The following is a 26,484-nucleotide window of genomic DNA, read 5'->3' on the forward strand; positions in this document are numbered from 1 at the left end:
CACTTGTACTATGAGTTTCCTACACCGTATAAACAAATTGATTTTGGACTGTCAATAAAACAATGATACTTTTAAATATATTATTATATTTATACATAATAATATAAAATTATAATTTTCATAATAAAAAAATATATTAAAAAAATACATTTAATTTAGTAATAACCTAGAGGTGAAAAATAATATTGTGCAATAATATGAAAAAATAAATTAAAACTTTGTATAATTTCAATTTATACTTCAGGAATATAATGTTTTACTGAATTATAAAACATAATATTACGAAAGTGTGAAGGCATTACACTTAATTAATTTGGAAATGTGGAATGGCAATTTAGTGTAAAGAATAGCCAAAGTGAGATTTATAAGCGTAAGCTGCCGCCATGCTGTGATGTAATTAATCAGAATCATCATCGTCATCATTGCGACCTCGGATGGTCTTCTTCTCCAGCAAGGTCCGCTGGCGCTGCTTCTTGGCCTTGTCCGGTGGGGTGAGCAGGTCGCCACTGTACTCAATGACCTGGGAACGGGCGATGCGCCACTCTAGCATCTCTGTGGTGAAGTCGTCGCAGTTGCCGAGGTCCGTGAAGCCCACAATGAAGTCCGTCGTTTTGGAGTCCTTGACCAGCCCCAGTGTGGGGATGACGCGGATGTGCAGGCGCTCCGTGAGGAAGGGGCAGCGCTCCACGTCCAGCTTCACGAAGCGGCACTCCAGGTGCTGCGGTGCCAGCCTCTTCAGGTGCAGGTCCACGATCTTGCAGCGGGGGCTGTCGATCTTGTAGAAGTGACATACAATGTCTTTGCTTTTCTTGGTGACTTGGAAAAATTCCTTTTCATCTGATAACTCTGTATATTCTCCGTGTCCCTGAAATAAATGTCACATTTAGTCTACATGGCAATGTCTAGCCACACACTCTAATATGGTCCTTAAGTTGAGGGCTCCATTGTAATCTCTCTGTTACTAGCGTTGTATATGAGAAAGAAGAAGGTTAGTAAGAAGTTTGAGGTTAAAATGGACCTCTCAGCAGTACACCTTTAGATACGGGGACTGTAATAGTCCTGCAACTGAGAGTTCCATTGTAATTTATTTTTCTGCTACGCGTTTTGTTTATAGAAAGAGGAAAGAAGTTATAATGGATCTGTCACCAGCGGTATTCCGTTTAACAGAAGAATACTCACATTTGCTTTCCATTCCTGTTTGAGTTGCGCCCGCTTCTTCATATCCTGAATGCGCCGTTCTCTGAGACTCTCCAAGTCATCTGAGTCTAAGTTATTTAACCTGCAAATGAAGGATTGAGTGTATTAGAATCTAGTCATAGTGGAGGAGGCAATTGACAAAGGTTGAATTTCCAATGAATAGAATAATTACCTTTCCAGTTCGGAATCCAACTGCTTTTCCACATTGGATGTAATACTTTCAATTACTTGGTCCATTTTTACTGTCCGAAATCCTAAAAAAAATTTATTTGTAATGAAACATTTCTACCAATATTTTTTCCTCCTTCATTCAATCCAGGGCTTTTCGAGACCCGCATTAATAAATCCCCTCCTAGAGCCCATAATTTCCAATAATAAATCCCTTAACCCTTTCGTCCCGGAAAGAAAAAAATCACATTGGATCCGAAGCGGGGTCACTCAGTCCCCCAATTTGTTTTGCTTATTAAAAGGTGTTAATGACATAATTCGATGAAATTTGTTTTGGTTATAATTAGAGGGAAGTATATATTACATATTTCAGTAGTCATTATCAAAATCGTTTCATAAATAAAGTCATAATTAATGTTCTAATGAATTTAGACCATAACGCATATGTTTTCAAAGAAAACGGAGAAGGCGGGTACGTAGCAAGCATCGCGCCTCGTTTCCGAATCTCGACTGCCGATTGGCGATTAAGCGTCGACGTGGGTGGCTAGTTTCTTGCATAGGGTGGTCTGTAAATGATGGATATGTATTTTTTACTTTTATAGTTTATGAAAACTACTACGTACTACTAAACTAGGTACGGATGTTAAATATTTTGAAACAAATGTTGTATGTTGATATTTAATGTAGGTATTAAATTATTTTATTTCTACAATTATTCTTATTATTATTATGTATCTTTTCTCGGGAGATTTTTCAATGTGGATGAGTGTTTCAAGCTAATAATTATTGCTTATAAATAAATGTTACCCTTTGTGCTATGAAAAAAAATTCTTGTCTTAAACATTAGTTTACAAAAAAAAAAATAATTAATATCTTATTTCTGATTGTTTTTATTATAATTTCATTTAGAGTATCATCTAGCATCGTGCCGCAGTTAACCTGTAATCATAAATGATGCGTTTGCTTGAATAGGTATATATTGAGTTTATAGTTTTTCACTGATCCATTTATGTAGGTATGTTTTACATTTTTAACGGTGAATGGTTTTGTTTTGTAATGTTTTATCAAATAAAATTGTAAAAAATAAGGTATTTTTAATAACTTCAAATTGTTAAAAATAAGGTATTTTTAAAGTATTGAAATCCAATCTTGAAATAAATATTTTTTTATTGTAGCCTGAGAATTCCCCGTTTTTGATAAACAATATTTATGAGAGATCTGGAAACGGTATTTATAAACTCGTAATAGGATACATATGAGAAACCGGAGAATTTCTCTCTTTTTCTTAGTAATGACGGCCCCCATGGTCAAATGGTTGAGATTCTGGGTCGCGGGTTCAAAATCCCAGCAAGCGCAAATTAATTCAATAATTATGTGATATTTCATAAATAATTCATAAAATATAATGCATTTAATATAATATATTTTCCGCACGGCCAAGGATGGGAAATGCGTTCAGTATTGCCCTGAACAAAAACCACCATTTAGAATAGAAACGTCATCATACTAGGAGGCTATCTCTTTTATGGTGACCATTTATAGGGATTGATTAAATAAACTGAAAATTGCAAAATTATAATAGAAAATAGAAAAAGACATTCGTAATATAAAACATAATTTTAATATAATTTTAAAATATCTTACACACATAATATCGTAGTAAAATGAAGAAATTTACAAAAAGACAAAAAACACACCTCAAAATATTATATTTTTACAAAAATACACCTCAACATTTTGGAAACACATAAGGTAGGTACCTACTTTATAATAAATGAGTTTTATGAAACAAACATTAGATATTAGCAAAAATTATTACACATATAGTATAATGAACATACCTATTACTGGTAAACAAGACATGTCGATCATCCAGTTGATTAGTCAGACATCTCTAAATACAAAGTTTTGAGATAATGAGGAAAGCAATGTTCGAATGCTCGCCATAAACCAAATATTATTTACATGTGTCTGTATTTTATAAATTAAATATGCTATAAAAAAATAACACCGGGAAGTATAACGGTTCGGTACATTAGTACGACATTTTTAAATTTTCTACAAATAACCCAGAAAACATATATTTTGTTTGTTTTTTCATTTTACATATAACTGTATACTCAACTCAAATTCCGATTCTTCGGAGATGTCTGACTAATCAACTGGACGATCGTTATATTTACATATTATACACAAATCGCGTGATGAAAATCACAACTTGAAATGTAAGATATTTACTCTTTATCGTATTATTACAAAGAATTTTTTTTCTTGAGCAAGTGGAATGTAACATATACACACGGCACGAGTTCCCAAAATTGAAGATGAAATAAACGAAAATTATAACCTAGCTAGAAGACAATAACTTTTTAAATAAAAATTCACAATTTAGAAAAACACACACAACACGATGAAAGTTAAACCCAAACAACATGGAATAAAATCAGCATTATTAAATAGCGAATAATTCTGTCAGCTATTAATTTTGGTACATACATATCCCAAACTTTAATTTATTGGTAAATCGAATAAATATACTCCAGAATAAATTGTATGAAAAAATGAAATGCAAAGTGATTACCAAGAAATAATCTAATCTAAAATTGGGATCATATTTATAAAAGAAGACAAAACAAAAACAAGCTGACGTTAACAACACAATTTTTGCGTAATTTGATGGAAAAACATAAAATATAATGTTATAAGAAGGTACAGTAACTATTGGATATTATGTCCGGTTTTTGACAACATTTCACTTGTAAGATATTATAGCGTAATGACTCCTGGATATATACTTATTGCACAAGACTGCAAAAGTGAACTAGATGTTCTGGAAAACATTGTAAAATTGATATCAAGTTATCAATAAACAATCGCATAAATTAACAATTTCCAAATGACCACTATGCTTTGAGCAATTGAAACCTTTATACATAAATTTAAATGGAAAATGAGAAAAGTGCACCACGTCTAAAACAGTAGAGGGACTTCTTATAAAAAAGTGATAAACAGAGAAATGATTAAAAGCACAAAAGATATGGTCGAAAAATGTTTGTTTTCTTATAGAAAAATATGTTGTTCATTTACCAAATGTTAGTAAGTGACTACATGCACTATCATGAATGCTTTAATTATTTAAAATACACGTAATTTATTATTAAAAACTATAATATTAATATGAAATAAACAAAACGGATTTTTATGCAAAATATTTTCCAACGTGATCATTTTAAAAATGAAACAATTCGACTGAGAATACACCAAGATAACACAAACAACCAGTACACTAATTGAGTTTGTGTAATCAAATGAACGTGAACAAATTCTAAAATACTAGACAAACCTAAAATTGCAGATCATGGCACCATTAGTATAGTGATGACTTGAAAAGAAACAGCAAAAATACTAGAAAAAGTGAATAATAGAAGAAATTTCTAAAGGTCGGATATGCTTATTACAAAAATGACAGATTGTTTGTTAATTTTAAAGTTCTATGAAATTTCTATTCAAGTTCTGTTATGATATCAGTATAGGCCAGGTACTTCACAGAACTGAAATAATATCGGAACTTGAATAGAACTTTCGCAGAACCTGAAAATTAACATCAAAATTTGATGAATTGTTTAAAATCTGTCAAAAGATCCGTCCTAAGCAACTTTTATTATTTTAACAACATTCATTATTGGCATTGTCCTTGATAGTTTTACAGTTAGTACAAAAATTTTCTTGGACCCTGTGCAGAACACAAATAGATTTCCTGCAAGTATAACAACACAGCTTAGTTTTTCTATCAATGTTGCGCGGGCAAAGATAACACCGTCTTCGTATTGCCTTGGTAGGTAAAACTTGTACTTCATTTAATACAATATCGTCGCTTGTGCTCGGCATAACTTTTTCAAATAATTCGAAGCCGTATTGCTGCGCTTTGTGAAATTTTACACCGCTTTCTTTTCTACTTTTAATGTTGTTTTTCACTAAGTCCATGGCCAACTCCCTGATAAAGATTTTTCGTCTGCTTCGGTCATTTGAATGCCATTCTGGATATTTAGTGATCCAAATAACATAAGCATTCAAGGCAGCCATATCTAAAATCTCCATGAAAATACGAAATGGCCACCTTCTTGTCGACCTAACGCAGGAATATTCCCTTGTCATTTTGTCCCCGGTGTCTACAGCCCCCTTTGTTGAGTTGTAATGTAATATTATATCTGGCTTTTTTGACTCTGACGCTGATGAAATTTTGTCGTCGTGGAATTCGGTTGAAAGAAGAGCCACTGCACTCTTCTTTTTCGGCACATAAGAAACAATTGTAAGTGCATCGGTAAAACCAAAAAGGCTTGTATGTAATTCCCTTTGCGGAGAAGGTAAAAATTCTTTTGGAATTTCTCTTTTATTCGACCTCAATGTACCAGTCAGCGTCAAATTATTATCCAATAATTTATTGGCAAGAGGTATTGACGTGAAAAAGTTGTCTGTCGTAACACCTCTTCCAGAACCGTAATATGGTGCTACTAAGTCAGTTACGACTCGTAACCCCTGATTTACTTCTCGGGCATTGCCAATTTTGCCCGTGTATACTTGAGTATTTAAAATATAGGCTGTTTTGGCATCAGCTGCCACCCATATTTTAATTCCGTATCGTCCAGGTTTGCTTTTCATGTATACACGGAAAGGACATGATCCCCGGTACGTCGCCAAACGTTCGTCTACGGTGATGTGGGAATCCGGGGAGTAATTTCTAGTGCAAGCTGCGTTAAAATTTTCATAAATTGATTTTATCGCCTCCAGTTTTGTCCCACTTTGTGCGATTCTTTCGTGCCTAGTCACTCTATCATCAAATCGTAGAGTACTAAATAAGAATGCAAATCTATCTCTAGACATAGCTGCTGTATAAAAAAATTGCCTAAATAGATCATTCGTTGTCCACAACTCTTTCAACTGCATCTTTCTGCAACGGTTTCTCCCAGCAGCAAGCAATATGCCGATAAAGGATTTAATTTCATCCGTAGAAATTGATGCATCATCGGCTGTGCCCTTGTTTTCCCTCACACAAAAACGTTGGGTTTCAGTAACTATTTCTTTGAGAATATCGTCAGTAATAAACAATGAAAATGCGTCTCCAATAGATGAAATATTTTTGCTTTCATTTGTCAGGCCAGGACGAGAGTAAACAATATTGTGTTGCCTACTACGGGATTGTGTCGGAGGAACGGAACTCCACTTAAATCCAGATTTGGAAGTAAAAGATTTTTCTTCCGTTTCATCAGTAATCTTTTCGGCATCTTCGTCAGAGGTGTCGGATTCACTTTCAGAAGAACTTTCAAAAGAAACATGATCTTCAATGTCCGATGTGTTTTGAATGTTTTCAAATTCAAAATCACTGTTTGACTCATCACTACCAGAGTCTTTCTCTAATAACGCTCGCACCTGCTCAGCGTTTAAAAATTTTTTGGGCATTTTTTTAGAATTGTGTAAATTTAAAAAGTAAGTAGGTAAACTTGATATCGTAACTGAATCTGCAATCAGAGCCTGCAATCTGTAATCAGAAAAAAGTAATTATGTAGCATCAACCCACTTACTTTTCAATAATAACTAACTAAATATCTAATCATCACGTCGTTTCCCGCAGGGGTACCTAGGCAGAGAGGACAGACCGCCAAAAACTCGGTCTTGGTACACACTCTTTGCCTCATTCACATTCATATATCGTCTCATATATATATATATATATGAGACGATATATGAATATATATATACAGTCAAACTTGGTTATAGCGAGCACAAAAAACTAAATTTTCTCCTTAGAGCGATTACTCGTTTTATCCAAAATAGGTTTTCTAAAAGTCGTAAGTACCTACCTACCTGCCCCTACTATTAATATATGTGTAGTGTATTAGAAAACAACACTTTTATTCATAAAATTTATAATCAATGATTGTTTTTAATTTTTCGTTTTCCCGCTCCACAATTCCTTTCTCAAAACAATCAACACATTATAACTACCTTCACCTGGTTCGAGGCTTCCAAGAAAAATAACATTAAATTGCCAGTCGTAATATAATCAATAGCATGGGCATATTGTAATTTTACTCATTGCACTTACATCAGCCTTGCATTCTTTGCAGATTTCCACATTTCTCATACGATCAAATATGGTTTTACCACACATACTCCTCAGGGATCTCATATCAACAGCATTCAGTCTACTTTCATCATCATCATCTGCCAGTTCCATGCCTCACTGCCATACATCAGGGTAGGTACAAGCATTCCACTGTGGACTACTAGCTTCGCTTCTTTAGACAGCTTTTTGTTGGCGCCAACGGAATTCAGTCCTCCATTAATGGAGTTACCTGCATTTACCCATCTTTCAATATCTCTATCAGCCTTCCCATCTGAGATTGATATTCTCAAAATATCTCAAATCGAAAATTTATGCATCCAAAAAATAACCATGGGTGCCTTCCGTTGATTATGTGTTTACATTTTTATGTTTTTAATGATCTATCAAATAACGAAGATAAAATAAAATAAATAACAAAAACATCTTGAAATTATTATTTCACATAAAGAAAAGAATTAAATGATACCTTTTTGTTAATTATAATTAATGTAAGACTAAATTTAACGCTTCTTGAGGTGAATTTTCACAAAAACGGCGCTATTTAAATCATATGGTCATATTCTAATGCGTGAAAAACTAGTAGGTACTATTAGTACTACTAGTAGTACGATTATTCTATAAATTGTATGGTTTGAGCAATGGAATACATAATGTTTACATGAAAATAAATTTAGAATTAATATAATAATTTTTATCATAAAATAAAAGAATATGGGAACCAAATGAACATTTTGAGTAAAAGCGCAAAAACAAGCTGCAATAATATGCAGTTATAATAATAATACACCGAGAAATTTTGACACTGATACCATCAATAAAAGCAAACTATTAAAATGCAATATTTTAATATTGTGGAGAATAAATAATGTTTATGAATGTAAGTAAGTCCAAAGTCATGGTATTTGAAAGAGAGAGTATGAAAACAGTGTGCAATATAGTTGTGAATGATGAATACTTGGAGCAAGTGGATGAGTTTGTGTATTTGGGAAGTATGTTTACGAGAGATGGGAAGGCTGATAGGGATATTGAAAGAAGGGTGAATGCAGGTAACTCCATAAATGGTGGGTTAAATGCCGTAGGCGCCAACAAAAAGCTGTCCAAAGAAGCAAAGCTGGCAGTCCACAATGGAGTGCTGGTACCTACCCTGATGTATGGCAGTGAAGCATGGAACTGGCAGAGGAAGGATGAAAGTAGGCTGAATGCTGTAGAGATGAGATCCCTGAGGCGTACGTGTGGTAAAACCATGTATGATCGTGTGAGTAATGTGGATATCCGCAAAGAATGCAAGGCTGATGTGAGCGTAATGAGTAAAATTAAGAAAGGGACCCTCAGATGGTTTGGGCATGTAGAGCGAATGAATGAAGAAAGGAGCGTAAGGAGAATATATGACGCAAGTGTGAATGGTGTAAGAAGTAGGGGACGCCCGAGGAAGACATGGCACGATCAAGTGAATCAGATACTTGAGTCGGGTCATGTCAAGAGTCAGAAAAATAGAAGAGTATGTATGAGACGATGTATGAATGTGAATGAGGCAAAGAGTGTGTGCCAAGACCGAGTTGTTTGGCGGTCCGTCCTCTCTGCCTACCCCTGCGGGGAAACGGCGTGATGGTTAGTTAGTTAGTTAACACCCCTGAAACATATACTTTTATACGCCATTGCATAAGATAAATGTACTTACCAATCTGAAGACGCCCGTAGCACTGTGAAACTGGTCCGTTCCCAAAGAGAATTATTTAACACCAAAACACAAGTTAGCAATAACCGAAAACACTATTTATTCGCTGCAGTCTTCAATCATACTGTACTTTAAACTTTTGAGCAAGTTCTATCTTCCAAATTCCAACAAATTTAAAAAAATAATTGTCTCTTTCTGGTCTATTTGTATTTCATACGACAAACAGAGACAGATGCAATTTTAATTGTGTTCCTAAAATGTGTTGCTCATAGAATGTATAAGGACACCTGCGCCGGATGTTACCCAGACGAAATGGTCTGGGACCGCCAAGTGAATATCTTAGTATTTCAAAAGGACATATGAGAAGCGCTGTGTCACCGATTCGGATTAAGTCCTTTTCATTAATAACTAAGAAATTACTTACTATCCCTTAAAAATTGTCCAGTTACCGCCTCTCCCATTTCAATTCCGGTCAATCATTAGGTAAAGCAAAATGGTAAAGTGATAATAAGAATACTAGCGTGACTCAATTATAACGGTGTAGCCCTTTTTATTACAATGCAAAATTTATCTTTCGGCTACCGGCTTCGGCAGGATCTTCGTCCAGTTCGTGGAAACGTTTATAAAGTCCCGCCCCGTAAAAAATATTCTATCAGATTTAGATGTAATTTATTTAATATCTTAAAAAGTAGTAATGCGATATAAATTTTTTAAATGCAGATCGATAGCTGAATAGTTTTTCTAAGATTACCTAAATTATTTGTTATATGGTGTAAAAAACCATCTAGATACAGCTTAAAACTCTAGTTAGTGTAGAATTATAACCCCGGTCCGGGGTGGAAGTGTTAACCTGCCTCACATCGCTGCCCATATTACACCATACAGACGTCGCTAAAACATTTTTTGTTGGAACTTGCTGATAGCACACTTTTTTAAATTTTTTTATTTGTATATATAAAGTAAATACACGATTATACATATATTATACATGATATTCATTGAACATTTCAATTACCCAGTTAGTAGAGAAGTCTATCCCTTGTAAGGCAATGATATTAATTACAAAAAAATCATGGATAGATAGTTTAAAAGCTAAAGATTTATCAAATTTGTGACAGATCTGCTGAAGTATTCAACAAGTTAGAGTACTCCTGGAATGGAAGGGTTTCGTAATAACGCCAACAACTAGGTTTTTGGTTGTTATACCAACCAATAAACTAGAATGGGCGAGAGGCGTGGGAAGAAGACACATGAAAAGTTATCTTAATATTATAAGAAAACTACAAAGTAACAAGTCAAACTAATGTTTTAAATTAAAAGTAAATTACATAAATAACAGTTGACGACTTACAAGTAGATAAAACAATTATTTTTAACACAAAAAGAACAGCGTAGTTAGACCGTGACTCAATGACAGGACCAACGCCGTTTTTGACAAGAGTGTTTTCTTCTTGTTTCGAATGTTCTTTTTCCAACTTCTGCGGTAATTAATTCCATAGATGTTTTTCAGGGATCGGTGGTAAATTTGTGATGCCATAATCGAAATATTATTAATATCTAATTATTTTTTTAAGTACCTTGAGTTAAGATTTATACAAAAAAAAAAATATTATTAAATTATTTTCAGCTACCACTGCTCAAAAATCATAAATAACAGCTTTTCAGTTGAAAAAAAACGAAATGAAATCATTGTGCATGAGCCCTTCAATTTTCGTACTTTTTAAATATTATTTTAATGGTTTCATACAATACAACAGTATAAGATATTCATGAAAATTTGCCAAATAATTTTATTTAACTCATTTCTCAACTCACGCCATACATTCCCAGTGGGAATGTGTTCAAAATCTGCCACTGACTTTGTCAAGACTCTTCAGAGGAGTGTCGTGAGTAAGAATTCAATAATTAAATTTGATTCAAGTTATAATAGAAAAATACATAAGCCTAGTGGGAATCTGGAACTGCCAGAATAGGAAGTTATGCAAGCCTTCTGTAGTGAAATGGCAATGCCAATGAATTATCCTTGGTGTTATGAAAATATTCTTAAATACAAACACTTTTATATTTTCCCTATTATTCGTTCCAGATATACTGGACTTGAGTATGGTTTTGTAGTTGTTGCCTGAGCCGAGTATCAGATATCGTTTTTTCTATTTATAGTCATAGAAAAAGTGTGCTTCAGTTGTCAAAAACCCTGTCATTCTCGTTCTGTCAAATACTTGAATCTTGAATGAATTTTTAGAAGGCTATCTTTTAGTTAACTATTATTTAGATCGTTTTACTAAAATAACCACACATATTTCAAGATGGGTAAAAAAAGCCAAGTCAGTCGAAATGTCAGTGCTAAAAAGGCAGAGAATGTAACAGAGCCAAACCGTACCATTTCAACTAAAAAAAGGAAACAGTTAGACCGATTGGTTGACGATTTACTGAAGCAAGTTGTCGTACAGACTCCAAACAATGAAACACTCTGGGAGGTTTACAAAGAGGTTGATAGAATATTGGGTCTTATTAAATCCCTCGAACCTCCGGAAGAAGCTGTACAAAAAAATCGTCAAGACGCTGTTGATAATTTTAAGCTCTGGGTTAAAGAGAATGGCGTCAACTGTCAAGGTAAGTGTGGATTTGAATGGTTTACATTTTTGTTTATATTTCGCACTCTACCTAAGGTTTCAATTGAAGTGGGCCAAGTTTATCTTAGCATTATTCATGAACATTTAAATTAATAGCCAAGCCAATCAGGGAAAGGGGGAACAAACTGAGTTTCGCAGATCACAGGAGGCAGCATCACCGTCTTCCTTTCTGTAATTTGTCAATAAATGAATCTAACATTAATTCACTTTGCAATAACACTATTCAGTCCTCTGCGTAATGGCATGCAAATTGCTGGCTGCTTAAAACTTAACTATATATCCCAAATCGGGTAGACAAAAGTTCGGGCTTGTTTCCAAAATTTAATATTTTGTTACATTATTTAGTTGGACACTTTTATAAATGTGTTTTAATTTACCCACCTCACTCAATTTTAGCGTTGCTATGCTAGGCGATTCGTTTAGGGACAAAATTCAGAAAAGTCCTACAATGGGCAGCGCTGCCTTACTTTGGCGAACTTTACTTCTCTGCGCATGGTTATTTCAATGTGCACTCTTCAGTGGTCAATGAACAACTAATGGTATAGCGTGGTTTGCCTCCAGCTTGTCTAAATGATACCCAGATTTCATGGGCAAGTCTATTAAATTTGAATATCTATGGCATTACTCATTATTTATCAATTTTTTCCCTTTCAGATATAGATATATGCGAGTTTCCCCAAATGGGGTTGGGTTTGAAAGCCAAGAAGTCATTCGGTCGTGGAGATCTCATATTGAATGTGCCAAGGAAGCTCATGCTGACGGAAGAATGTGCCAAGAAATCTATTTTGGGCAATCTGATTACCAAAGATCCTATCCTCAAGTATATGCCGAATGTCACCCTCGCCATGTTCCTGCTCCTGAAGAAGTTCTCCGCTGGTGAGTTGGCACTTAGTACTCACAATTTAGGTACTGCCCTTGGGTTTGGTGGATCAGTGAAAAGGAAACTGAATTGACAGAGATTGTTAATTTGCATTTAGTTGTTTATTATATTTTTGCAAGCTCCGCCAAAAAACAAAATGGCGGGATAATTTATTAGATGAATAATACCAATAAACTGACGTTATAGTGCTGCTTCTGAGAACTCTGTTGTATCCTCTCTTTTTGTTATATGCGTCATTTAAGTGAAAGATGGGAAGGATACATCTGATCTGTCAGCGGTAGACCTATTTGTTTAGTTTTATTTTTTATTAACAAATTTACGATAGGTGCATGTTTATAAAATAGGTTTTTTTAAAACCACTCGAGTCATTTTTGGCTATTATGGCAACTTTACAAAAACGTTTTGAGCAATCGCTTGCCATAATGTGCCAAGTTTTTAGAACCTAAAAACATGCGATATATGGTGATTTCTAGGTGGATTCATTGGCATAAAAACCACAGTAAACAGTTTATATGTTTCCATATTAATATTTTTAGGAATGATATTAATTAAATAATATTGTACATACATGTATACATAACAATCGCTCAAGTGGATAAGAGATTTTAATACTACTCTTCCATTAGAAGCTTGTGCTTGTGGTTGGAAGAGTGTTATATTTACTATGGTAGTGAGCAGGTAGGTATATAGGTAGTTGGAATATGAGATAATATTTATGTAGAATTTTGTCTGTTCCTTGTGGAAGAAACAGTGTTCTAATGAGAGCGTTGTATTGGTTTGCAGATCCCTTCTGGAAGGCGTACCTGGACATCCTCCCTGCCGCCTACTCCACGGTGCTGTACTTCTCTCTGGAAGAACTGCTGGAACTGAAGGTGAGCCCCCCCTATGCGCTACCAAACAACACCTTCAAGAAAATTGGCTCACCACATATTTCTTGGGTTCTTCATAAATCATTGGCTTGATGTTTACATTGAAAACATTAAGGACGTTGTTCAACAATTCTTAAAATTTCAAAGTTCTGTGAAAGTTGTTTTCAAGTACTGTTATTATTTCAGTTTTGTCAAGTAACTGGCCTGTAATGATATAATAACAGAACTTGAACAGGAAATTTACAGAACTCGCAAATGAATGTTGAAATTTGATGAATTGTTAAAATTCTAAGAAACAACCCATCCTAATGGCTAGTTATTTTACAGAATTTGAACAATTCATCGAATTTCAAAGGTATTTTTCAAGTTCTATGGAACTTATTGTTCATATTCTGAACAATATTGAAGTTCTGTTATTTCTGTGAAGAAAATGGTACTTGGAACTTGAATACAACTTTCACAGAACTTGAAAATAAACTCTGAAATTTAATGATTTGTTCAAATCCTGCGAAACAACCCATCTTAAGGCTCAGTTATTTCACATAAATTCACGTGCGACAAAGTCATCAAATGGCTAGTCAGCGCCATATTGTTTTTTTGACAGTTGAAAGGTTTCTGTTAAATGCCAATTCTAAGTCCGTTTCAGCTTTTGAACAAAGTGTGATCAGCAGAAGAGGACAAGTATCATGTTGTTAAACTTGTCACCTTATTACAATTTGATGGGAAGCTGAAATCACTTTAATGGGAAAATTTCGGTCAAGTATTCAAAATTAACGGGAATCGGCATTTTAATGGGAAAATTTCATGTGTCAAAAAACAAAATGGCAATTTGGTGACAATGCTACATTAGATTTTCTGCGAAACAAATGGGTCTAATTATGTTAGTTTGTAGAATCATTTAAATATTTTTTTGCTGTCTATTGAGAGAATTGTTTCTTATTGAAAGTTCTGCCATATTTTTCACATGAGATCATTTGGAATAAGAGTCAAAATGTCATAATCTTCTGCAACATTTAACACTTAACTATCACTCATATTGATTTTGCTAAATCGGCTATAATATAATTCCATTGTGATGTACGTAACATTCTAAAATTAAAAAAATACTTAATTCTTATATCTTCAGTATATAATGAATTTATGCCGCCATTCTTGAAATAGTTGGTTTTTTTTTTTTTATTTTTATTTTTTTTTATAGTGAATACCTCACAATAGTCCCAACTGCTCCCGTCTGGAGCCAGTGAGACTATGGCATCCCCAATTGGGGAATGTTTTGAGGCTGAAGGTAAGTGGGGAAGGGAAAGAGGAAGGTGGGGAAGTACCTGGCTATTCAGATCTAGTCACTAAACACGGCTAAAGCCATTTGGAGCAACGTTTCAATTCTGAATGGTGGTCTTACACCAGGGCGATACTGGTAGTATCTTCCACTCTGGAACGTGCCGCAAATATACTATATATTATTTTAATTAATTAATTGTGAAATAACACAAATTAATCAAATAAAATTTATTTGCGCACGCCGGGTTTGAACCCGCGACCTTTGGAATGGCAGTCCAATGCGTTACCACTGGACTATGCCGGCCGTCAAATGGCCGTCGGGTGGGGCAATGGTCAGTGTAGTTGCAAAATTTGAAACTTACTTTTAGATTTAATATATCCGATCGAGCTGAAACTCCGCAGACAGACTCGTAGTCAATGACAATGCATTATATCAACTTATTTTGGCATTCACGCACGCACACGCATTTTTCTGAAATCGGATGAAATGATGGCGCAACATAGATGTATTGTAGTAAAAAAATATCTTTTTATGGGTTGGTTTAAATATTTTTATATCCTGTGATTTTTCATGGGTCTGCGCTAGAACATTATAACGATGATTCGATTTTTGTTCTATTGTATGTGAACTATTACTTTAAAAAATGTTGTGCTACTTTAAATTTATCAAGAAGCCTGTACAGCTTAAATAATCATTATGGTTATCTTGTAGTAACTTTTAGTATTTAGTTTTGTTTATTTTATTTTTTTTTATTATTTAAAAAATGTTTACATGTTACATTTTTAGACATTTTTTTTAACTACCATACTAGGCTAATGCCCGTGTTGTGGTAGTTATACATGAAATAATAATAAAAATAACATAAAAGAACTAAAAAATACTATTTTATAGAAAAATAAGTATGCAAGTATGAATCATACATGAAATAATAATAAAAATAACTTAAAAGAACTAAAAAATACTATTTTATAGAAAAATAAGTTTGCAAGTATGAATCATACATGAAATAATAATAAAAATAACTTAAAAGAACTAAAAAATACTATTTTATAGAAACATAAGTATGCAAGTATGAATCACACATGAAATAAAACTAAAAACAAATATATTAAAATTAATAGTAAACTGAAAAATAAAGAAAAAGTATATGTATATTTAAAAAGATACAAACAAAAATTAAAAATATTTAACATTGAGATTAAAATATAAACATAATTAACCGGTCAGCAACGTAAGCAGATATACACGATAAAATAACGATAGCAGTCAAGTACAATAAGCGTGTTTACACGTCAACGCGTGTGTTTCCACAAAAATCGTCATAACTCCGTTATTCTTCTAGTGACATCCCTAAAACAAAAAGTAGAATATTCGTATTGAATGAAGCTTCACATCTCTATTCAAAGTTATCCATAGAAACCCGTAAAAAGACCTACTCAGTGGAAGCAAATTTTACCCGCCAAATCGTAAAACGACGCCAAGAAAGCCGTTTGACGTGCCGACCCGCCTCGCAAGTTTAATTGTTTTTTTAAAAATATATTTTGTATGAAATGGTCAAAAAGTGAAGTGACAGAATTGTTTATTGTACATTTGTACGATGAAATAAGTGTTTTTTTTTTACATTATCCGTGATTTTAGTATCGTTTTTACATAAAACATTACAGGTGAGTCATTTTTACAATTTTTTCATGTTTCCATTCTAAATTTAAATATTTACAAATGTTAATATTTATTTATGATACAACAATTTGAAAGCCTATTTTGTAACCTTTCTAAAACAGTTTTTACTATTCGGCTCCGTTCAGTAATGTTTCATTTATAGAGCTTTGATTGTGAGGCGGTAATAACACAACGTTTTCGTGAAATTGACATTTCGATAAAGACATCTTAGCTTCAAGTTCGCGAAAAGTCGGAGGGGTTAATATAGATTGTTTAATGCATATAATTGTTTGTGTGCATGTTTATTTATCGTAGGTATTATCTATAAGACAACATGTTTATGTTCAACACTTAATTTTAATTTTCGTGATATGAGACAAGTTGGACAGAAGTTTTTATAATTAGTAAATGAAGTATTTAGTAAAAACGTTGTTTGTTCGTTTGTTCAGGGCTCGGGGGTGTGGCAGGGGGCGGTGAAGCTGTGCATCAACATAGCGCGCCAGTTTGCCTACTTTCACAAGATGCTGCAGACCTCTGACGAACCTGTGGCTCTTCAGATGAGAGACCACTTCACCTACAACCAATACAGGTCAGTCTCTTTGTCTCTACTTAATACAAGGGAATATGCACATTAAATGTTTCTTTTTAATTTTTTGTAATAGGTTTGCAGTTCTATATACTGTGTACTATATACCAGTTTTATATACTTACATATTTTATTTTATGTCTACACCCTCAAGACTTGATATCGGTACCACATATTAGGCTACTGGAGTTCACACTTGGCTCTGTAGAATTTCAGTATAGTCCCGAGTGGTTGTATATCGGATAAACAATATATTAAAATCTGCCAAATCTCTACAACACAACGGCGTGCATCAAGTTCAAGATATCAAATGAAAACACCACAGGTATCCACTCAGCCAGCAGTACTCAACTGTCAAAATTCAGAGTTTTTCATTGGATAGCTAACTTATAGGTTTTTGTTTTTGACATGCACTCCTGTAATACATATTATATAATAGGCCTAATTCAGCGCTTTGTTTTTTTAAATCAAATTCACGTTAATAATAGAAATCATTTTTAATTCTTCCTATTAACCAGTCTAAACATGTCTCTGGGTTGTTATGTTGGTGTTTGTAGAATGCTGTCTTTGGTCATGAGTCTTTTGGTGGCGGGACATTGAATGAAAAACAGTAGATGTTAAATTAGAGACATGTTGACAACACTGTGACACAAACATGTCCCCGTTAAAATGCTACTGACAAACCGTTCCTTTTGATGTGTGATGGGTGGAAAAATTTCGTACGGCGTTCTCCCTGGGCTGATAATTTTGCAATGCAATGTACCTACCCACGGTTTTGACTGGCTGACAATATATGCGAACATTCTTGTAAAATTCTTTGAACAATATGCTAAATGAACCACTGCTGCAAACCATGTTCTGAATATAGGTACAAAACGCTCTGGTTTTGTTCAGTACGCAGCATGCATTGTATAGGCACCTGTACCTATGTGTTATGTTATAACCGAATCGAGTTTTGTGAGTTTATTTGTGACGAGGTGTGTGGAAATTTAGTATATTGTTCGGCGTTTGGGAATTTTTAGATTGGCAGAAATTCAGGGAGTGTGTTTCTCCTCCACTCATTAAAGCTAGCTGCTATTGGTCGGGACCCTTACAAAGAGCTTGATATAAAATATTTATGTTAAATTATCGGACAGCTACGCCTTTTCCGCCATTCAAGTAGGACCGGCGTAAAAAGTAGAAGTACCCTTTCCCTCCGGAAGTGTATGTAATATGAAAGAAATGTAAGATATGAACAAAATCTCAAGCAACTAAAGTCGAATACAGCAGACAGCTTGCCTGTGCTCAAAACACACGGCAACTCTGCCGTGCCCCAAGTCGGTGTGCATCGCCGCATGTTTTTTTATTTCATGTATATTTAAATTAATCCAAAATGGCTTCAAAGTTTTTGAAAAATAATAAAACCAATAAATGAAATCTGCACCTTCTTATTGCAAACACTGAATACGATGAAAATCTCAAGAGTACATAGCTTTGCCACTTTCAAAAGGCAAAAAAGTTCTTAGTCTTAAGTCCCCATCTAAAAATTAAGAGAATTGAAATAAAATCCAATGAAAAAGCTACAAACTGTTCGAAGTTGACCACATAATTGTTACATTTTGTCAAAATATGACTTCCAAGTGCAAAAAAGATTTGAACAGTAGTCTGTCCGCATTATTCAATTTGAAAACAACAAAAGTAACTTTACAGTTATCGACAGCCATCATCTATGCAGCAAAACAATTTGCTGATGCGCTCAAATCCGATTTCACTATTAGTTTAACAGTAATTGAGTTGCTTTATATTTAAAAACAAGTTTTCCTTTCTTCTCTCCAAATAAGAATCTAATTGAGCTTTAAATTGAAGACAGAAGAAAGGCCTTCCCACTGTCACTCACGGCCATTATGGCGGTAGAGGCCGGCTGTCACCAAATGAATTAATTCATCGTTGAAATTGGTTTACTTTGTATTTTTCACAAAAAGCTGGAAATCTCATCAGCAGATTTATTATGGTTATTGATTAGATTTTAACAAATAATAAAAAAAGATTAACAAGAATGAAAAAGGGGTGGGTATTTATCATGCAAGATTATTTCCTATTTCTCCAAATTCCTTGCAATAGTTTGTTAGAAATATTGTCACCAAGCGTGTCTCCTTGGCCATAAAAATTGATCTTGATCTGCAATATGAAAGTGTTGGAATGAGGCACAGTGAGAAACACAATTATGAATATTTTAATTTAAAACTTAACATACATTTTGATCGTTGGAATGCTTCAAAATGACAAATAATTTAATTAGTTATTATAAAACACTAATAATAACACAATTCTTATAAGAGCCATGCACAAAAAGAATCCGGTACCCGCTCTATGAATATTCTTTAGTCTCAAAAGACTGCTCTGCGTTGCCTGTTACATAATGATAAATATAACTATTTGAACAAGTTATTCCCTTAATATAATTATTTCTTCAGTTAAATATTATTTAATAAATCACTTAGTTTTAAGCCGAATGTACATACTTATTCACTAATTATTATTATAATATTGTTTATCTTTGATGTAAATATTGCACATAAGAAAAGAAATCACAACAAATAGAAAGGTACATTCACTGGAAGGGCTTGCTGTTGCGCCGCTGGGAGTCCCACGAGGAGCCGGCCCCTAGCAGGATGGGGCTGATGCTGCGGGAGCTGGCCAACTGGCTGGGCCGTCCCTCGGAGGAGTAGTGCATGGTGCGGCGGCGCTGGCGCAAACGGCACGCCACCAGTATGGTGAGGAACACAAGCAGAGAGGTGCCCGCGATGCACGAGCTGACCATGATGGCGGAGCGAACCGCCACAGGCAGCCGGCCGTACAGCCCCTCTTCGTCCCCGCCTCCCTGTTCTGCCCCACTGGCCCCGCTCCCCGCGTTTCCCGCCACCACGATCAGACGCTCCTCCGCATCCGCCTCTGCCGCACCATACGCTGGGGCCGTGTCGGGCAGGAACATGCTGTGCTCGTGGTGCGGCGGGTCCCAGTCCGGCACCACGCGCGCCTCCAGGATATCTTCTGTCTTGATGTAGGTGGGCAGACTGGAGAACACCGGCGAAACTTGCTTGTGGCTGTTCTGGAAGCCGCCCCTGCTCTCGCGGTACACCTCGTCGGTCGGCTTCACGCTGATGACCGAAGTGAAGTAACTCGAACCGTCGGAATCTTTCTTAATGTCCTTCGGATCCAGCACTTTGGGAAGTCCCCCAAATTCGGAAAATTTGTCAAACAGTGTTACTATTCCCAGGTGTTCTTCGCTCCCCGAGTTCTTATTGAGGTCTACAAACGAGGATGGCGGGTAGTTGTCCTCGGAAGAGACGGCGGGGGCTTTCCCCATGTTTCCCTCCAGTAAAGCCTTGAGCGGGTAGATCTCTCGGGAGATGGGCGCTATCATGGACTTGGAAAGGAAAGGCTCGGGGGCGGAAGGGCTGAGCGAGGAGTTGGGGAAGATGTCGGCCAGGTGAAGTTGACTCGACCCCCGCTCTCTTTGGGCTACCAGCTCCCCTAGGCTCATGTTCCTCTCTGCTAGCACTCGAGTCAGTCGCTCTCCACCTGTAACAAATAGTTATTAATAATATAAACCTTTTATTTATCAATGGACTTTTGGATAAAATTAAAAAAGAATAATGATAAGATATTAATCGAACTGAAGAGATAATATTATGATATAAATAAAATTGTTTAGGTAATCATTGAATTTATGTTCAAAATGTCGACATCATTTGTATATTCGCTAAACTATGTGAGCGAGCAATTGGCATGAATACATAATTAGATGGTGAATGGTGACAATGAACCCACTTGTTGTATGAACCTCCATAAGCTTTCAGAATTTTTGCCTCATACCAAGGCCTCAGTGTCGCTTGGATGAATCTATTACGGATTTAATTGATCTGCCTGCATTTAAAAGTGTAAGGTACCTTTAGTATCAGTAAGGAACTCCAGGATCTCCTCCTTGGCGCTGGGTCCCGAGGCGGGGAGCTCTGTGGTGGTGGTGGTGGCAGCCACGTTCAGCAGCTTGGTCCTCGTGAGGCGAGATGCCTGGCTGCTGCTGCTAGAGGCCTGGGTGGTCGCGTATACTCGTCGAGTCTTGGTCGTGTCGTTCTTCTCTTTAGGCATAGTTTTTACCGTTGAATTCATATTCGAAATGCCATACAAATCTTTCACTTCAATGGGAATAGCTCGCGCGGGAATATTTGGCTTCCTCGATCTATTTGATTTGGTGTCACTGATGTTTGCACGTTCTGGGATATCGGGTTTTAAGATTCTCCGCGGCACAGCTTTAATTGTGGGCAAGCGCAATCTCGGTTTTAGCGATAATCTGCTCGATTTGGTTGAAGGAGGGAATGTTGTGGTTATTGAGATTTCGTCATCAAAGTCTATCAAGTTTTTAAAATCTGTGGGAATCTGCGTGGTTTCATCACCGGCAGTGGGCTCCTCCAACCGACGCTTGATGATGTTGTCGCTCACCGACTTTCTCGGGTGGCTTGGGGAGAAGCTGATCCTCTCCGTGGTGGAGAACATACTATATTGTACCGTCGTGCTGTACTTGGTCCTCCTGGTAGCGGGCAGCCGTCTCCTTGGGAGGACCTCTCTCTGCACCGGGATGTTATTCTGTCCTCGAGAATCTTCTTCTTCGTTCTCCGCCTCGGCCACTCTTTCTCTGAACGATTTGTTTGTAGATGGTAATCTTCTCCTCGGCTTATCTTCGTATCCGTCGCTATCTCGCGATTGTTCTTCATGATCAGTCATTATCTCCGAGGGTTCGAGGATGTCCTGCGCCGGGTGGGCGCCGGTCAAGAAGTCTGCCAGGGACAAGTTTCTCTTCTGCAGTACCTCGCTGAGGCTCAACCCGCCTGACTGCTTCAGGAGAGTCTTGATGTCGGCCAGTCCTCCCGCATCCATTTCTTCATCCTGGCTTTCCTGAAACATGGGTATATATCAAGTCTTATATCTCATATCTCGTTGGACAGGAAGATTAAAATGAATAGCGTCGAACCCACCTGTTTCTTAGCCCGGGAATACGGCCTCCTGTAGGACTTATCTTTGTGTGGGGGCCCCTGGTCCTCGGTCTGTGCCGTGAGCGGTTCCAGCGGGACATCATCTTCCAGGAAGGGAGCAACGCTGTAGCCGTCTTCTACGTTGCCATCCTGGTCGAATTGGCCCCCGGGAAAGCTCTCCGTGTTGAGGTCGGGGCCGTAGCGCTCCATGCCCCCCTCCTGCGTGTCCTGCGGCAGTTCCGTGTTGGTGTCCAGCACGGGTAGGTAGGGCCTCTGCTTCCTGCGCCGCCCCCCACGCCGTCCACCGCCCTTCCTCCTGCGGCCTCTGCGTCGGCGAGGAGCCTGCTCCCCTTCCCCCACCACCTCCCCCAACGCTTCAACCTCCCCTAACCCCACCCCATCCGAGGGCAGCGAAGGGGTGAACTGGCCCACCGCTTTCCATTCCTGAAAGCAACAATTTTTTGTATTTAGTATTTTTATATTAATAAATAAAATATGAATTACAGTAAGTTTTACGCATTCGACGTTTTTCAAAAAATTACATATAAGGGCATTCTTGGTCGTCTTATCACAGAAGAGGAGCCCTTATGCCTGGTAAGGGAGCTACGAGTCTCATTTATAATATATAAGAACTTATTATATTTAATTATTTTTGACTAATATTTAAAACTTTTTTCCACTTATTTATTAGTTTAAAATTGTTTCAATGTATATCATTATTTAACCTTTCAGGCTTTTGGGAATAGCTCACACAAGTCTCATAGTAATCTTTGTGTCTTCCTTAATAATGTTATTGTGAGAAATTTGATCTAAATGGTGCTAGAAATTTGCATTAACCTTCAACGCAATATGCTGGAGGCCTGAGGGGTTAACATAAACATTACATAAGTTGCTAAAAGTGTTTTTTTTCTAAGCCCCCGCGTACCCAATTTTTACCGATTATGTTAAGTTTCTCGTTAACTCCATAAGTTTTTAAGTAACAAAAAAAGAAGTTATTTTTAAGATAATATTTATACATTCGTTATGTCGAAGCGTTAATTATATGAAATTCCCTCGATTAAAAAAAATCTCAAAGTAAGCTACGAAAATTATTAAAAACATTTTTTTCTGATATTTAATATGTTATAGGCATGAAAAATTCACAGTAAATCTTTGAATGCAACTAAAGCATTTGTCGAGAGATTTGTGCTCTATTTCAAACGAGTCGTGTTTTATTAAATATTTTCACAATATCGTTTTTTTAATATTAGCGCGCTCCCTCTAACATTGGTATTTACATATCTACCTTCCAAACCGTCTTTGAAGGCTTACGATCTGGTCGATCTGGCATCTTAAAAAATTAATCGTTTTTAATATATATGCATTCTGTGCCTACTTTCATAAACAATGAACCCTTTCAGACCTGGATTAAAACTGGCAGTTGTACCAACAACATATTTTATGCTTGATTAATCGATAGATTTTAAAAAAATCTTTGGTGTTTTTTGTAGTTGTTGTTTTTTTTTCAATAACTTGGAAATTATTTCTACTTTCATTTGAATGTCTCAGACGACAAGTATCGCATAAAATGACAAATCGTACTTTGTATACCAAAAGTATAACATTTTATTGAATTTAAAAAACATACATGAACATGAAAAATTGATAAAATATCTTCAAAACTTATATCACAATAAATAAAAATAAAAAACAAGAAAAAAAATCGGTCGAGATTAAATTAAAAAATCACCATTAAAAATATACAAATGGCCACTGCCTGAACAAGTAGTTAACATTCAATAAAAAATAGCACCAGCAATCCAAAACGAAAAGCGCACATTTTAAATGCTTGTTTTTTTAATTTTTATTTTGTTTTCTTGATGGAATGAATGAATGAAGTGGAAATTAACCCACTTCCCGTCATCCAATCGAGCTGAAACTCGACAGATAGACTCGTTGTCGCTGACATTGCATTCTATCAACTTTTCGTGGCACTTATGCAAACTCACGCGCGCACGCTCGTTTTTTTCTGAAATTGGATGACATTATATTTAGTAAATAAAAATTTACAGTAGTTATTATACGAAATAAATGTCGGTACTGTTCAATTAGAATTTGAAATAGGTATTAGCGTTGTTGACTCCGGTTCCTGGGGAGGATGGTTCAATCCTCAGTCAAACAAAAAAAGTTTTAAAAGACATTTTAAAAGTTCACAGCAATTTAGTTTCAGCCCATGGGGAAGAAGGTTCAATCCTCAGTCATACCAAAAAAATATTAAATTATGTATTTTAAAATATACCTCGTAATAAAAATATATGTAGGTATTATAATAAAAAAAACTTTGGTTTTTTATTATTCGCTCTAGGTGGTGAGTAAAAATCTGAAATCTATGTATTTTCAAATATACAAGCGGTATGAAAGGGTTAAATTATCTCGAAACAAGCAATAACGGTTCATAAATATATAAATATGACTAAATTTTAAAAAAATATCAAAATATTATAGTTAGTAATGCAGCTAGCGATGGTCGCGATCTTCTTAATCTCGTAACCTTCTTCCATTAGAGATATCTAATATGTGAGCACGAGAGATTACCAGCTCTCTACCCCGCATCTACATATGTTCGCGGGCCGCAGGAGGTGGGGTACGTACAGCTTGGCATGGTTAACTATGCAGTCAGCGGTGACACAAACCTCTTTTATATTTTCTAAGATAGTTGTTTTTTTTAATAAAACAACCATAGAAAACTAAATGAATGCGCCGCAAGCAATAAATTTGCTAGGTTCAAGGCCAAATCAATATAATGTTGTTGATTTTTAACGTTCTGAAAGTCATACAGAATTTAGTCAAGAAAACTTTTGGTGTTTTATAAAACGGAAACCTTTAAAACGCACCAAACATAGCTGCAAAGGTGAATTTTTTTCTACAATTAAGGTCAAATCACGAAATTCTGTGAGAAGTAGATTATTTTGCCTACTAAATTGCTTTAAGCTTCACTTCAAGCCACACATTGATTCGTGACCCAAGATAAAATACTGTAAATTGCTTCAAGCTTCACTTCAAGCCACACATTGATTCGTGACCCAAGATAAAATACTGTAAATTGCTTCAAGCTTCACTTCAAGCCACACATTGATTCGTGACCCAAGATAAAATACTGTAAATTGCTTCAAGCTTCACTTCAAGCCACACATTGATTCGTGACCCAAGATAAAATACTGTAAATTGCTTCAAGCTTCACTTCAAGCCACACATTGATTCGTGACCCAAGATAAAATACTGAAAATTGCTTCAAGCTTCACTTCAAGCCACACATTGATTCGTGACCCAAGATAAAATACAGTAAATTGCTTCAAGCTTCATGTCAACCTACACATTGATTCGTGACCATTGATGTAGTCTAATATTAGTCTGTGTTCGTGACCCAAGATAAAATACTGTAAATTGCTTCAAGCTTCACTTCAAGCCACACATTGATTCGTGACCCAAGATAAAATACTGAAAATTGCTTCAAGCTTCACTTCAAGCCACACATTGATTCGTGACCCAAGATAAAATACAGTAAATTGCTTCAAGCTTCATGTCAACCTACACATTGATTCGTGACCATTGATGTAGTCTAATATTAGTCTGTGTTCGTGACCCAAGATAAAATACTGTAAATTGCTTCAAGCTTCACTTCAAGCCACACATTGATTCGTGACCCAAGATAAAATACTGCAAATTGCTTCAAGCTTCACTTCAAGCCACACATTGATTCGTGACCCAAGATAAAATACAGTAAATTGCTTCAAGCTTCATGTCAACCTACACATTGATTCGTGACCCAAGATAGAATACTGAAAATTGCTTCAAGCTTCACTTCAAGCCACACATTGATTCGTGACCCAAGATAAAATACAGTAAATTGCTTCAAGCTTCATGTCAACCTACACATTGATTCGTGACCATTGATGTAGTCTAATATTAGTCTGTGTTCGTGACCCAAGATAAAATACTGTAAATTGCTTCAAGCTTCACTTCAAGCCACACATTTATTCGTGACCCAAGATAAAATACTGTAAATTGCTTCAAGCTTCACTTCAAGCCACACATTGATTCGTGACCCAAGATAAAATACAGTAAATTGCTTCAAGCTTCATGTCAACCTACACATTGATTCGTGACCATTGATGTAGTCTAATATTAGTCTGTGTTCGTGACCCAAGATAAAATACTGTAAATTGCTTCAAGCTTCACTTCAAGCCACACATTGATTCGTGACCCAAGATAAAATACTGTAAATTGCTTCAAGCTTCACTTCAAGCCACACATTGATTCGTGACCCAAGATAAAATATTGAAAATTGCTTCAAGCTTCACTTCAAGCCACACATTGATTCGTGACCCAAGATAAAATACAGTAAATTGCTTCAGGCTTCATGTCA

The 26,484-nt window shown here is 35.9% G+C and overlaps 2 protein-coding genes across 2 annotated transcripts in view; one reads left to right on the plus strand and one right to left on the minus strand.

The window, feature by feature from the left end:
- Window positions 1-124: 124 nt before the first annotated feature.
- LOC149415558 (phosducin-like protein 3) lies at window positions 125-10,643 on the minus strand. The gene is made up of 4 exons (XM_089642742.1): window positions 10,516-10,643; window positions 1,370-1,451; window positions 1,180-1,279; window positions 125-865 (listed from the first exon to the last, which is right to left on the minus strand). The coding sequence occupies exons 2-4, from the start codon at window positions 1,432-1,434 to the stop codon at window positions 398-400; spliced, it is 633 nt and encodes a 210-aa protein (XP_089498868.1). The 5' UTR covers window positions 1,435-1,451; window positions 10,516-10,643; the 3' UTR covers window positions 125-397.
- Window positions 10,644-11,336: 693 nt separating this feature from the next.
- The window catches only part of Setd3 (SET domain containing 3), a 71,919-nt gene continuing 56,771 nt past the window's right edge, over window positions 11,337-26,484 (plus strand). Inside the window, exons 1-4 of the mRNA XM_089642457.1 lie at window positions 11,337-11,777; window positions 12,452-12,673; window positions 13,461-13,549; window positions 16,934-17,073. Of these exons, the coding sequence (XP_089498583.1) occupies window positions 11,471-11,777; window positions 12,452-12,673; window positions 13,461-13,549; window positions 16,934-17,073 (758 nt within the window). The 5' untranslated portion in view covers window positions 11,337-11,470. The remainder of the gene's footprint in view (window positions 11,778-12,451; window positions 12,674-13,460; window positions 13,550-16,933; window positions 17,074-26,484) is intronic.

This window comes from Hesperophylax consimilis, chromosome 18 (genome assembly GCF_061612785.1).
Source record: "Hesperophylax consimilis isolate HC1 chromosome 18, BYU_Hcon_1.0, whole genome shotgun sequence".
Lineage (NCBI taxonomy): Eukaryota > Metazoa > Arthropoda > Insecta > Trichoptera > Limnephilidae > Hesperophylax > Hesperophylax consimilis.